Source organism: Cygnus olor, chromosome 1 (assembly GCF_009769625.2).
Source record: "Cygnus olor isolate bCygOlo1 chromosome 1, bCygOlo1.pri.v2, whole genome shotgun sequence".
Taxonomy (NCBI): Eukaryota; Metazoa; Chordata; class Aves; order Anseriformes; family Anatidae; genus Cygnus; species Cygnus olor.
Genome location: NC_049169.1, coordinates 137,790,469 through 137,803,233, shown reverse-complemented (window position 1 = coordinate 137,803,233; position 12,765 = coordinate 137,790,469). Strand labels below are relative to the sequence as shown.

The following is a 12,765-nucleotide window of genomic DNA, read 5'->3' as shown; positions in this document are numbered from 1 at the left end:
TGTGCTTAACTGATCTGCTGGAGCCCATCGTCTCTCCCCACCACGTCATTACGTTGCTTCTTTTGTTTCAGATAAAACCAAACCTTTGCAGTTGAACCATAACTTTGCCCATCCTTGGAAGATCTCGTCCTGTTTTGGGGAGACCTGTGGTGATAAAAAGTATCAGGTGTTCTTGGCCATTTGCGTTTTAAATAAAACCTTGCCTGCACATACCTCCCTCCCACTGGAACAAACACTCCCAGAGCAGCTGGCAAGGCTGGAGCCCATGTGCCCAAGTGGCAACTGCTTCCAGCAATGTGCAGGAAAGGGAAGTTTTATTGTAATTTCCTCACAGTATCTTTTATAAATGGCAGCCTTGCTGGATTTCTTTTTTGCTGGTAACTTCAGGCTTGCCTGTGCTGAAATGACTGATTGAATCTCGGGTTGTAAGCTGCAGATTTTGCTCTCGACATGCTATATGTCCCCGTGCTTGTGTACTGTCACCTGCAGGTGAAATAGCAGTCGGTTCTGATTCTGCCGTGTGAGCTTAATCCACCGACTGTGAACAAGAGAGCCTGCGGCTGTGCGTTTTCTCTGCATCTAGCTCCAAGAATGGGCACACCGTGGTTTTCCACTGTGTCTCTCCAAGTCTGTTGGAGTTGGCTTCTCTGTGCTGGATCTGCTTGTGTCTCCAAGCCCCCTGAGCGTGCAGTGGGTGACTCGGCAGCTGTCTGGCTGCTGGATCACACCAGATCCTCAGTGCTGCTTTCGACCAAGGGGCGTGCAAGTCACCCTTTTCCCTCACTAAAGTGTGTGTGGGGTAAGTCTCAGCTGCTGGAAGAGCAGGAGGTTTAAGCAGCTCACTTCAGGGCAGGTGAGGAGCAAGGTGATGAAGGAAGCTGGGGCTTGTTCAAGTGTCCACCGTGCCTCCACTCGCTTTACATGTGGCAAGGTAAACTCAAAACAGAGTAGAGCGAGGGTGTATGAGGTGAGGGAGACGGAGCGTGTGGCTAATTTAGGGCTGTGATCTCCGAAGCCATGAACCTAGCGATAGCGGCAGCTCGGGAACTGTGCCGTAGGGCAGTTGTGGTTGAAGGCTAATGGATGGCCGGAGATGCAGCGGAAAATAAATAGGCACAAGCACAAGTAAGCTCCCTGTACCCTTACTACCATGTTGCAGAGGTTCCTGCACTTCAGTTTGTATCTCTCGGGTGTCTGACTCGAGTCTCATGACGGAGCACCCAATCCCCAAACGGGCTCAGCAGCTGCCGCTCCCTGGCCTTTCCCTGCCGCCTGCCGGTTCCCTCGATGGGGAGGCTTCCCGGCTTTTGTTTAATCCCTGCCTTATTAGCGGCACGTACCTCTCTGAGCAAGGACTTGTGCTGATTTAAACTGGGGTTGAGCAAGAGCACAATGACAGGAGAAGCTGTATCAGGAGAAGCAGCTGCTGTGCCCTGAGGGTTTTTTTTCATCCTCGTGACCAAAATCTATAGTCATAGGTGAAGCATATTTATGCCCAACCAACCCAAATAATCCTTTGCAGGCAAAAGAGCTCTACCTACATAAAAGCAGGCGGCATCGACCGCCCAGGGAGCTCCTGCTTCCTGACTGAAGATCAGGGAGGGACCAGGTCCTTCCTACAAAAGGGCGAAACCACAAGAAGATAAGCCTTCACTTGAGTTTTGGGCAACGCCATTGAGTGGGCTATTGCCGGGGTGAGTGGCTACACCTGTGCCCGTCTGGAGTATTTTAATAACCGTGTCTTCATTAGCTCTAACCTTGTCTGTTGTTGTTGCCAGGAGGGTGGGAATGATAGCTGCAGAAGATGACTGTCTGGCTGAAGGATGGCTTTAAGGGCTGGAGACGGTCAAATTATATGCAAAGTAAGGTTTCCAGAGACAGAAAAGTTGGGCTGGACGCTCAAGAGAAGAAGCTACAGAAGGGTAATCTGGGGAGCTGTGGAAAAGGAGAGGGGTGACAGATTTAGTAAATACTTGCACGGTGGCGGTAACAAATTCAGCGCTGTTGTCTGAGTACATGCCTGTAGGTAACAGAAGACAAACAGCAGTATTTAAATACTGCATTAATATGTATGGCGCGCTAATGCGCTGATACACTCCCCCAGCTGCGCTGCTGGGAGAAACTTAGGGACTATAAGAAGCAGCAGGAACAGCGGCACCAGAGGAGCGCGAGGCAGCGGGAGAGGAGCGAGCCAGCCCAGAAGGAAGCACCACCGAGGGCTGGGGAGCTCTCAGACAGAGGTACAGGGGCGCGTGGCCGCCGTTGGCCAGCTTTGCTCTCAATTTCTGCTTTGCAAACCAGCCAAGTTAAAAACGGGTGAAGTGCATGGTGGTGTAGGCTCTTTGAGTTGAGGAAATTATTAAAATAATGACTGGCTGGGTAAGAGTAAGTAAGTGTGCACCCGTTGCTGCAGGTTTGCACTGCTTGTCCCCAAGGTCCACAAAGCCTTTAAGAGCAGCCTGCAGGAAGGCAGGCACGGGGGATGTCTAAATGGCAGGTGGGGTGGGAGGTGCCATACCAGTAGACCAGGAGTTGGTGGGGACAGGAATCAGAAAAACCCAAAGAGATGGTGCAGAACGGGGTGGGATCTGCACTCTGCCTGGCACGACCGATGGGGTTGCCTCCGAGCTGCTCGCCAGCAGGGTGGCACGCAATGTATTTTTTATTGTGGCCAGGTGTTTCCTCCCATTGCGTGACTTGATTTTACTCCACCATGGCATGTGGTGAGGAAGTAACTCAAGTCACCTGAAGAAAAGAGTTGACTGGGAAACACGGTTTTCTCCATTAAAATTCCTTTAGAAAAAAATGCTTTAGGATGTATTTTGTAGGAAAAAAAAAAAAAAAAAAGATGGCTTCTATTTTTTTCCTTCAAAGTTACAATTTAGGTGGGAAGAAAAAGTGTAGAGCACTGGGAAAAATGCTGTGAGGGTGGGCAGAGAGAGAGGGGCCGTGCCGGCAGCCTGGGTGGCAGCGCAAGGGCAGCCCACGGCTGGTGCTTACCTCGGGCACGGCCGCTCTGCCTGAAACGCAGGCATTTGGCAAGGATTTGGGTGGGAAGGATTGCCAGCTTTTTGCCGAGAAATGCTGGAGTTTGGCTTAGGGCCGTAGGTTTTTTAATCTCTGCATTTGACTAGATGATGACTACGTCGGGATAATCCTAGGTCAAACGCGGTTATTTGCTTATCTGGGAGAAGCTTTCATGCCGTGAGCCACGTGAGCACCAAATTAAAGCATTTGCTCGATTCTCACATGGGCAGAGAAATGCGTTGCTGGTTTGGGACGGGCCCTGCCACCACCCCAAGCCCCCCGGAGCTGCGGCCGCCCGGGCTGGGCACCTCGCAGGGCAGCCGGCGGCACGGCTGGGAGCAGGAGCCAAGGCTCGATGGCGATAGCACAGCTTCATCACGGGAATAATTTTCCCTCACTGTTCAAAGCGACTTGCGCTACAAAACCCTCCCCTGTGTCTTTTATCAACCTGCCCTTTTTTATCATCCGTGACATTCATTTGCCCCTAAATTTGGGGAGACCGGGCTAACCCTGGGGCACCCGCGTGGTGTGACGCCTGTTTTCCTCAGCTGCTCTCACGACAGGAGAAAAGCGCTGAGCCAGGGCTTTTCCCTATCACATGCTTCGCTGCTGGCACCGCTAGCCGGGCCGTTCAGGAGGGGCTTGGTCCGTGCCTCATCGCTCAGCTGACTGCTGACTGAATGGGAAGCGAGCAGATCCTGCTCGCCGCAGATAACATCAGCGATTGCGCGTTTTTAGACGGCTCCCAAAACAGCACCGGTTTCATTGGACCGGCGCTGGAAAAGAGACACCAACCCAGGTCTCGCAATACTTTCCTCGGCAGGTGTGTTGTTTTGGTTAGCTGAGGGGTTTCGCATTGGTGCCCTATGGCTTGAGAGAAATATTCAGCTGCTGGACCGAGGGGAAGTTGTGCTTAAAATTCCTTGGTTTGCATGGGCTACCATTCCCTATAAATGCATTGAAAGCTCTAGCTGCCTCTCTTCTTGCTGAAAGCTTCAGCTTGAAATTAATAATGAAATGATGTGTGCTGGCACAAGAGGGAGAGAGAGAAACAGCAAAGAAACATTTAATGCCAGTCATTCGTTTGTGTTTTACATCTGTCTTAGGGGTATCACAATTTTCAGGTTGTGTCAAGATCAGTTTTTAAAGCAATGTGTACTGAAGATGGGAATGGCTATTTTCAAATAATTACCAGAAAGATATATATATTTTTAATTTGTATTTTATTTTCTTTCGGAGTGGATATTTTCACATTAGTTTTTCATTCCTAGCAGGAAATATTCTTCTCAGCCTCCAAATTCTGACAACTTTAACTTTTTTTTTAGTTTAACTTGGAGAACGTGGCAGTGACACCCATCAGCCATGTAAGGGCTTTAGGCGTGATTCCAGGAGTCTGAAATGCCAATAAAATTGTGAAAAGTGGATGCAGCCAGGGTGACCGTGACATTTTTAGCCTCTTGTATTTCTTCTGGGGAGAACATGGCAGGATTTGGTGGTTTCTGCTTGGAATTGCTATGTTTTTCCTGCCTGCACACTCATCTCTGATGCATCGGTGCTGTGGCCAACAGGCTGAGAGGTGCTGCACAAAAAGGTGCGGGGCAAAAGGACGCCTCGAGGTGATGAGCCCGGGGTGTTTTGAACAGCACTTTTTGGGGTAGGTTCATCACTGGTGGTGGGACTTGGTGCCATATGAAACAGCTGGTGGTGAGGTGGGTGCGTGCGCCTTGGGACGGTCTGTGAGTCAGTGCCTTGTGGTCCCTTATCTGCTGGTCCCTGCTTTGCTGCAGCAGGAGGTGGATCCCATGGAGGTGAGCGTCTCCAGGCTCTCCAAGCCATGGCTCAACGACACGGTGAGGTCAGTGTTAAAAGTCTCTGAGTGTCAGGTCAAAAATATTGCAGCCACATGGCACCAAACTTCAGCCCCGCAGAAACTCACTCCTCCAGCTCCAGCATGGCTTAACAGGTTTTAGAGGGTTCATTTTTGCTGGCACCTCGTGACGGCCTCATTTATACTTCAGAGCTAATGTTACCTGAGTCTTTCTATGCTGGCGCCTGGCCGTTGTGGCTTGTGTCAAAGCGGAGACCCAGAGACACTCAGCATATATTGCGTATAAATGGTATGTAGACGTGGCACTTGGGCAAAAAAAAATGATGAGGTTGAGAAACTACCACCCCATACCATAATGCATGGGTGCAAAATCACTTCCTAGCCTGCGTGTTGGCTTTGCGGCCTCAGTGTGTTCTTCAGACACCGTTTTTGGGAGCAGGTGAATAGATCTGGGGGGAAACATCAAAGCTGTGTTGTCTGAGCCTTGCCTTGTTGTGCAGAGAGCAGAGCAGTCCCCGGTGAGCATTTTCACTCCTGGTGATTGCTGGCTCTTCCTGCTTACTTTGAAGCATATTAGTGCTAATTAATTATCTGCAAATCTTATCCTTGGCTCACCTGCTGGGAAACAACGCCCGCACTGAAACAGTAAGCTATAGGAAGAACACGGTGTCAGGAACTGGCTGGCTCCCAGGGAATCTCTCTCCCATCTCTGGTGGGCGGGTGCATCTCCATCAGCGCTGAATGAGGGAGCCACAGAGGCCCCTTTTGTTTTGTAACAGCTGAATTGTGGAAGTCATTGCTCAAATCGCAGGTGGGGCCAGCGCCAGGCAGCGGCCGAGCCCCGAGGAAGCAATATGGGGCGATGTGGGGCAGAGGGATGCAAACAAGATGGATTTTTGGAAAGGATCTTGGGGAGGGGATCAGCCCCCTGTGGGAGCAGGGACCTGGTATGGGAGCTCCACAGCGCTGACAGCCTGCAGATGGCATTATGCAGAGCATAATTAGTACGTCTGCGTTAATGAGGCAGAACTTTGCTCTTCTGCGATGAGGCTTCCCCCCACCCATGCTCAGCTCCTTCCCAGGTCCCCTCCCGCAGTCTGGGGGCGTCACGGGTCCCCAGTCATGGCTTGGCATCCCCAGGCAGCCCGCAAGCCTGGGAGCACGGCAGCATCTTAAAAACCCTGATGCTGAGGGGGGAAAGTGCCCTGAGTCAGTGTAGAAAGCTCACGTGGGGAATACATGTGAGGTGTGACAGTGCCTGTCTTCTGGGCTTTCTCCGGCACTTCCCGCCTGAGAGAGGTTTGCTCAGGAGGAGCCTTGGCTCCCTGAGCTCAGCCGCAGCCCAGGAGGTGCTAGGGTAGGGTAAGAAGAGAGGCCACAGAGATGTCACAGGGGCCTCCTAAATCACTCCGTTTTGTGGGATCTGGGGGCTTGCCATTCATAAATTCCTCTTTTAAGCTTTGTCATTATGAAAAATCCCCAGAGCGAGAACTTTTCATTCAGTCTGTTACTGACTCTTCCCCTCAGGCCATGGCCTCCTCCATCAGAATTGAACCTGTTGTGAAGGAGAAGAACAGGATGGGAGAGTGCCCGGTCTGGGAGGAACGGGAGGACGCGCTCGTCTACGTCGATATTAACTCCCAGAAAGTCTGCCGCTGGAGCGCGGTCACCGGCGAGGTGCAGAGCGTGTCTGTGGGTAAGGGGCCGCTGCCTTCAGGGCTATTTGCTGCTCCATCTCGTGAGTCTTCTCCGTGTCTGCAGAGGGAAAGGTATGGTCCTAAGGGCTGTGTCTGCCCAGAGGGGGGAGAGAGATGGAGAACACAGAGATGGTGAGCTGTGCTCCTCAGGGGAGGAGGACATTGCAGAGGCGACAGTCCACAGAAATGTTGGCCTTGCTCTGTTCACATCAGCTCAGCCTTTCCTCGGCCAGGGATGCCCTGGTCAAGCCCAGATGCCCTCAGTGAGGTGGGGCTTGGTAGGGCCCACTGACAGACCTGGAGGTGCTCATCGTCTCCCGTCCCTCTCGCCTGCAGATGCCCGCGTCAGCTCGGTGGCACTGCGGCAGTGCGGGGGCTACGCCATCGCCCTGGGGACCAGGTTTGCCTTTCTGGACTGGGACACCCAGGCGGTCACCACCATCCTCGAGCTCGAGCAGGATAAACCCAACAACAGGTTCAATGACGGGAAAGTGGATCCAAAGGGGAGGTTTTTTGCTGGTAAGTCGCTGGCAGAAATTTCCCCCGGAGCAAAGAGGAACTAATGAGGGTGTGTTGTACACAGTGCACTTTCTTCCATGTTCTCGATTCCTTTGTTGAATTCCCCACAAAAACCACTGCCGCCATTGTGAGCCATCTTGTGAGTAGTGTGCTCAGCTGCTGCTTCAGCCTCCAGTCACCCAGGAGAGGAGGACAGGCGACGCTGGATACTTTGATCTAGATGAGGGCAGAGGCTGCCCAGAAGGGCCATCAGGCAGGAAGGCTCTGCTTCTACTTAGCAGATGGTATTTCCCAAAAGTCTGCCTGTGCAGGCAGTGGAAAGCCATCAAAGGGCTTATGTGGGTGGGAAGGTTTCTGGAGGAGCAGAGGAGGATGTGGCTCCTAGACCAAAGCAGGCTCTGAGGCTCGCAGCCTTCAAACGCAAACCCTGCTCAGCCCATTGGACATGGTGCTGGCAGAGCGAGTGGGGCTTTTGCCACTGGCTGCAGTGCAGACCCGGACCCCTGAGGTTTTCCTCCCATACACACTGGGAACAGAGCAACTGATGTGAGTGAAAATGGCCCTGCCAGCCAGTCACATCTTATTTCAAATTTGCCAAAATCAGCAAATTCATTGGGCTTCTGGTTGTGCTTTAGGGCTCATGTGTCAGTAGAATGAGAACAGGAGAGAAGTTAAAGTACACCTGTTTGTACACCAGTGTGCAGTAGATCAATGATTTCAACAGTGGTTTTGGCCAAATGTTGTAAAACAAACTCAAGAAATCTTATAAAGTGGGAGACCAACAGAAACAGATTGCCCCAACTGAAAGAAAATTTCAATGTCTCCTCCAGGGGTCTTAATATATTCCAGAGCTCCCTCCTTGGAGAAGGGTGAATCTATAAGATTCACTTCTGTAAGAGTGAATCAGAAATTAAATAATGAATGCAACACTGAGGCATAAATTAATTTAAAAATTTATCTCACCTCTGTTGTTCTTTACTTGTAATTTACAGCACCTGTATTTTAAGGTCACAGCCCATTTAAATAATAAAAGTAGCCTATAAACAACAACAACAAGAGCATATGATACTTGCCTACATCCTTGCTTCCTCTCATTGTGAGCAAAACCTCAGCTCTTGGCGTCTTGTGGCTTTCTTTGTCTTTGGTGCCTACGACTGAAACCACACGGAGATGCAGAAACTCGTCCTGCTGTTGGCCAGGATCACTTCCCCAGGGGCATCTGCTCCTGGCCTGTTCCTTTTCTCCATCTCACCAGTCTGACAGCACCGTGTTGGTCCCATTCTCACTGCCATGAAGAGGGCATTTTTCTCCTCTTCTATCGTTCTGCTGCTTCCTGTGGGGCCTTTGCCATCCTCGGGTGTGTAGGACCTCTCCAGACCCATTTCTGCAAAATGTCTGTCCTTGCAGTGGCTCCATAGCTCAGCTGCTTTGGCACTGGGCAACACCTTGGGATGGAGTTTTTTTTTTTTCCTATTTTAGTCAGCCTGGGAAATATAAACTGTTGCACAGAGGCATTTACTATCAAATGAGTAGTAGGTCATATCATGTAAGCTTAAAGAGGAGCATAGCAACAATATCTGGTGCTAGGACTTCTTATTGAAAGTTAAAGGTTTCTGACAGAGCATGAGGAAGTCAATCCTGTGGGAGCAAGCTGCTGCTTCTTAATCAATACTCCCGTTTTCATTTCAGGTACAATGGCTGAAGAGACAGCGCCGGGGGTCCGAGCGAGACGACAAGGGGCTCTCTATACTCTTTTCCCTGATCTTTCGGTAATAAAACAGTTAGACCAGGTGGACATCTCCAATGGTCTGGATTGGTCCCTGGACCACAGGACCTTCTTTCACATCGACAGCCTGGCATACGCTGTGCATGCCTTCAGCTATGATGTGCACACTGGAAAGATCGGTACATGCACTTTTCTAAGTTTGGTGACAAGTAGCATTATTGCTCTTTCTGCAGCAAGACCTGGGTGTGTAGTATGTTGTGATTTATCTGACAGATCTTGTATCTGGTTACAGCTTCTCAGCAGGCTGACCGTGATTTTTCTCAAATTTAGTTATAGTGCAGGTGTATTTGGTGAGCAATCTTTTGACAGTCCTTCAGCTTTGACATTTTCACCTGGATAGATGGCTCATATTTAGACCTGTCCAAGGAGTTGCAGGGACGAAGCCGTTTATACCGAGAATTAGTTTCTGTGTTGCTGTTTATTCTCGAGTGCCACCTACTGGAATGCCTCAACTGTATTCGCTTCATAATTGCAAATACTGAATGAACAAGTGCATATCACAGAAATGTATCTAAAAAATCAAGTTATCATTGTGACTGAAGCTTCTCCATTCTGAAGTTAAGGTTGCCTGCAGATGTTTGGCAAATTTCTCTTCAAGTCATTTTCTGGACAAAGATTTTTTGTCATAATATCTGCAAAAAGGAAATTCAAGTGAGAGCGCAACTGATGTAGCCTCATTTTAAAACTGGAGTATTTTTGTGCCGTCTCAACCTCTTATACTCCATAGGAATTTAAGTGGCTGAACTGCCTTTCCTTATACTGTAATCTGTGTGAACTTGGTGAATTGATGGGTGAAAACCATACAAAATAACTGCAATTACTCAGATTTCTGTTTTCTCCGCTAAGATTTTAGGAGATAAGATTTCTAAAGAAGATATAATGCAACTTCCCTTCTCGAACACAAAATCTTGATGAGGACGCACTCCCCGGGCTTGGCCCAGTGCTGGTGTCTGTATTTTTGGGTGGCGTGGTGACTGCAGGGCCTGCACCACAGCCCAGCCCACCAAACATGGTTCCCGGGTCTAGTCAAAACAGAGGGCTTTGCTGGCCATGAAAATAAGTCCATTTCTTGATCTTTACCCATGAGAGATGCCATTATCTGTGGATTGCATTGCCCACAACAAGATGCTCAGGCTGCCATGAGCAACACAGCCCAGGAGAAGCGGCTGCACCTGGGAGGTTTGTCACGGGGACAGGGCCTCTGGTCCTCGCCCGTTGGTACAGGGCAGGAGCGCTCAGAAATGCCGACACAATATGAATTTTACAGCACATTTTTCTCACAGAACACGAGCTTGTCCACTGGCAAGAGCGGGGAAGCGGCCGGACGGGGACCTGCTAGAGAGCTGGTGGCAGCCCAGGTCACCCCGCTCCGTGCCTCTGCTTGCAGCCTGCCCCAGGCTCGTGTACCGCTTGGAGGAGGAGGAGGGGATGCCCGACGGGATGTGCATTGATGCCGAGGGGAAGCTCTGGGTGGCCTGCATCGACGCCGGGAGAGTGATCCGTGTCGACCCGGAGACGGGTGAGGCCTGCCCTGGTGGCACCTTGTTTGTGGGGACATAGCCTGAGTGGCTGGGGCTGTGTCTGGATGGGGAAGGCCTTCCGAGTGCATGCCACAGCCATGACACCTTCACTAACAGCAATTTCACCTTTGCATCCTCCCTACAAAAAGGGAATTGGGAAACAGTCTCTTTTTTATTTTTTATTTTTTTCCCTGCAGGAAAAAGAATCCAAACTGTGAGGCTGCCGACGCCGAGGATCACCTCCTGCTGCTTTGGTGGGAAAGACTACGCAGAGCTGTACGTGACGTCTGCCTATGATGGGCTGGACGAGGCCACCCTCGTGAAGGAGCCCCACGCGGGAGAGATTTTCAAGGTGATGGGATATGATATTATTTTTTTTTTTTTTTGTAAATCAGACCTGTGAGGCCTCACAGCTCCTATACTTGCATGGCTGTATAGCATATTCTGTAATACACTGTAAGGAACTGGGTGTCACTCCTGTTTCTTACTATAATTTTATCAGTTTCAGAAATTTCTCTCCCTTAAATCTCAGTTTTCAGTTGTGCCAGGATATCTAAAGATTTACATCACAGATTGCTAGTTTAAAAGTTAAATGCTTACATTCACCAGGGCAAAACATTGCATCCCCATCCCAAAATTTCTGGGACTTTTTTAGTCTGTTAAAAGTGGGTGCTACCTTTTAAATAATTAATAACTCATATTTTTGTCTAGGGCTCTTCAAGCCAAAGATTTTTTCTCTCATCATTTTGCAGTCCATTAGCAAAAAGGGAATTGGGAGAATAAAATGCTCCTCTGAAACAGCAGTTACTGTCATTGAAAGTTGACCATAGCATGAAAGGGTTGGGCTGTTAGTGAGGGGAAATGGAAAAAAATTAAACTGTGTTATCAGTTTGGCAATAGGATGAAGACATGTTCCAGGAGGGATGGGGATCTAATCTGGGATCTGGGAACTCCTAATTGAAAGGGCATCCAGAACAGATTTCCCATGACTGAGAACTGATAGATCTTTCAAGTGGCCAGTTTTAGGAGGCCACAGGAAAACTAATACCAAAAGATCATTATGAACCTTGACATTTTTTAATCTCTGTTCCTCAGTTCTTCAGCTATAAAAGGGAATTGGTATTTTCTAAAACTCACATTTGTCTTGTATGGGCAAAGTAATTTAGAAGTTACTATGGCTTGTTTGGATAACACAGAGCTACGCACCACATGTAACAGTCACAAATACTGTGTGAATTAGCAAAAGTAATGAGTGGTGCTTGATAATCTTGAAGATCTTAATGGTAAATGTTTCTAAAGGACTCCATGTAATGACTCTTTTTGGGTTCTTCTTGAAGCAGGGGACCCTTGATGTAGGGACAGGTTACTATGATATATTTTTGTACATTTGAATGTTTCCATTGTGCTCAGAGATTCATCTCCTTCCTTCCCTCCTTCCTTCCCTCCTTCCTATTTTCCTCTCTCCTTTCTTCCCTCCCTCTCACTTTTTTTTTTCTCTCTTTGTTTAACAGATAACAGGCCTGGGCGTTAAAGGGATCCCCCAGAATTTCTTTGCTGCTTGAACGTTAACACTAAATAACAAAAATAACAACTGAGAAGTGCTTGCATCTTGTAGTAATTCTGACAAGGAAAAGTCCGATGAACTACAGAATTTGTCTGTGTGAGGATTTCTAAACCCATGTTTGAGAAGGTGATTGGAATTGAAGATATTGCTATACGACAGGTTGGAGAGGTAAAGTTAACGTGTTACATTTTGAAATCTTTTGTGACTTCACGTAAAACGCTTCAAGCTCAAGCTTAGGGTGTTTTTGAGCTTTCTGATGGCCAGCTCTGGATTTTTGTGTCCGTGTTGATCCTGAAGCAGATCTGACTCCCGGTTTGTCTCTTCATGATACAGTGATGGAGCAGCAATGATATGGCAGATTTTAATACATATTTTGAGTGTGATGCCTGGAACTGGACTGCTCCTCTGCTGTGGAATTTCCCCCATGGTATTTTCTTAGTGATCAGACTTATTTGTAGTATTCAGGCTCCAATTTTAGATCCTTGCTGGCCTGCTTCCATTTGCTTTGTCACAAATTTTTCTGTCTTGTCTTTAGGACACCATTTATGCACTGAAAATAAACTATGCAGCCATATTTAAAAGGTGTCTATGGACTTTTTTGCTCTGCATTCAGTTATGAATGCAGAAAACATGGTGACCACACATGGTCAGGATGCAAACAGGTTGTGAGCTACCAGGATGGCCTATGACACTAAAAACTGATGCTCCATAGAATTGTCCTGGCAGAGGTCACATTCACGCACAGCCATGGACTTCCCTTTGCTTTCCATATCTTCTTATTGAACGCACAGCTTATTTCTTCCTCTCCTGTTTCAAGTCTTAAC

The 12,765-nt window shown here is 48.7% G+C and overlaps 1 protein-coding gene across 2 annotated transcripts; it reads left to right on the top strand.

Moving 5' to 3' along the window:
• Positions 1 to 970: 970 nt before the first annotated feature.
• On the top strand, positions 971 to 12,519 carry LOC121058923 (regucalcin-like). Of its 2 annotated transcripts, none has more exons than XM_040535091.1 (7): positions 971 to 1,694; positions 6,383 to 6,551; positions 6,889 to 7,071; positions 8,761 to 8,976; positions 10,245 to 10,376; positions 10,575 to 10,729; positions 11,889 to 12,519. In XM_040535091.1, the coding sequence occupies exons 2-7, from the start codon at positions 6,386 to 6,388 to the stop codon at positions 11,937 to 11,939; spliced, it is 903 nt and encodes a 300-aa protein (XP_040391025.1). In that variant the 5' UTR covers positions 971 to 1,694; positions 6,383 to 6,385; the 3' UTR covers positions 11,940 to 12,519. The 2 variants fall into 2 exon arrangements, with proteins under 2 accessions (XP_040391025.1, XP_040391014.1); XM_040535080.1 differs by lacking the exon at positions 971 to 1,694 and adding an exon at positions 1,724 to 2,240.
• Positions 12,520 to 12,765: the final 246 nt, after the last annotated feature.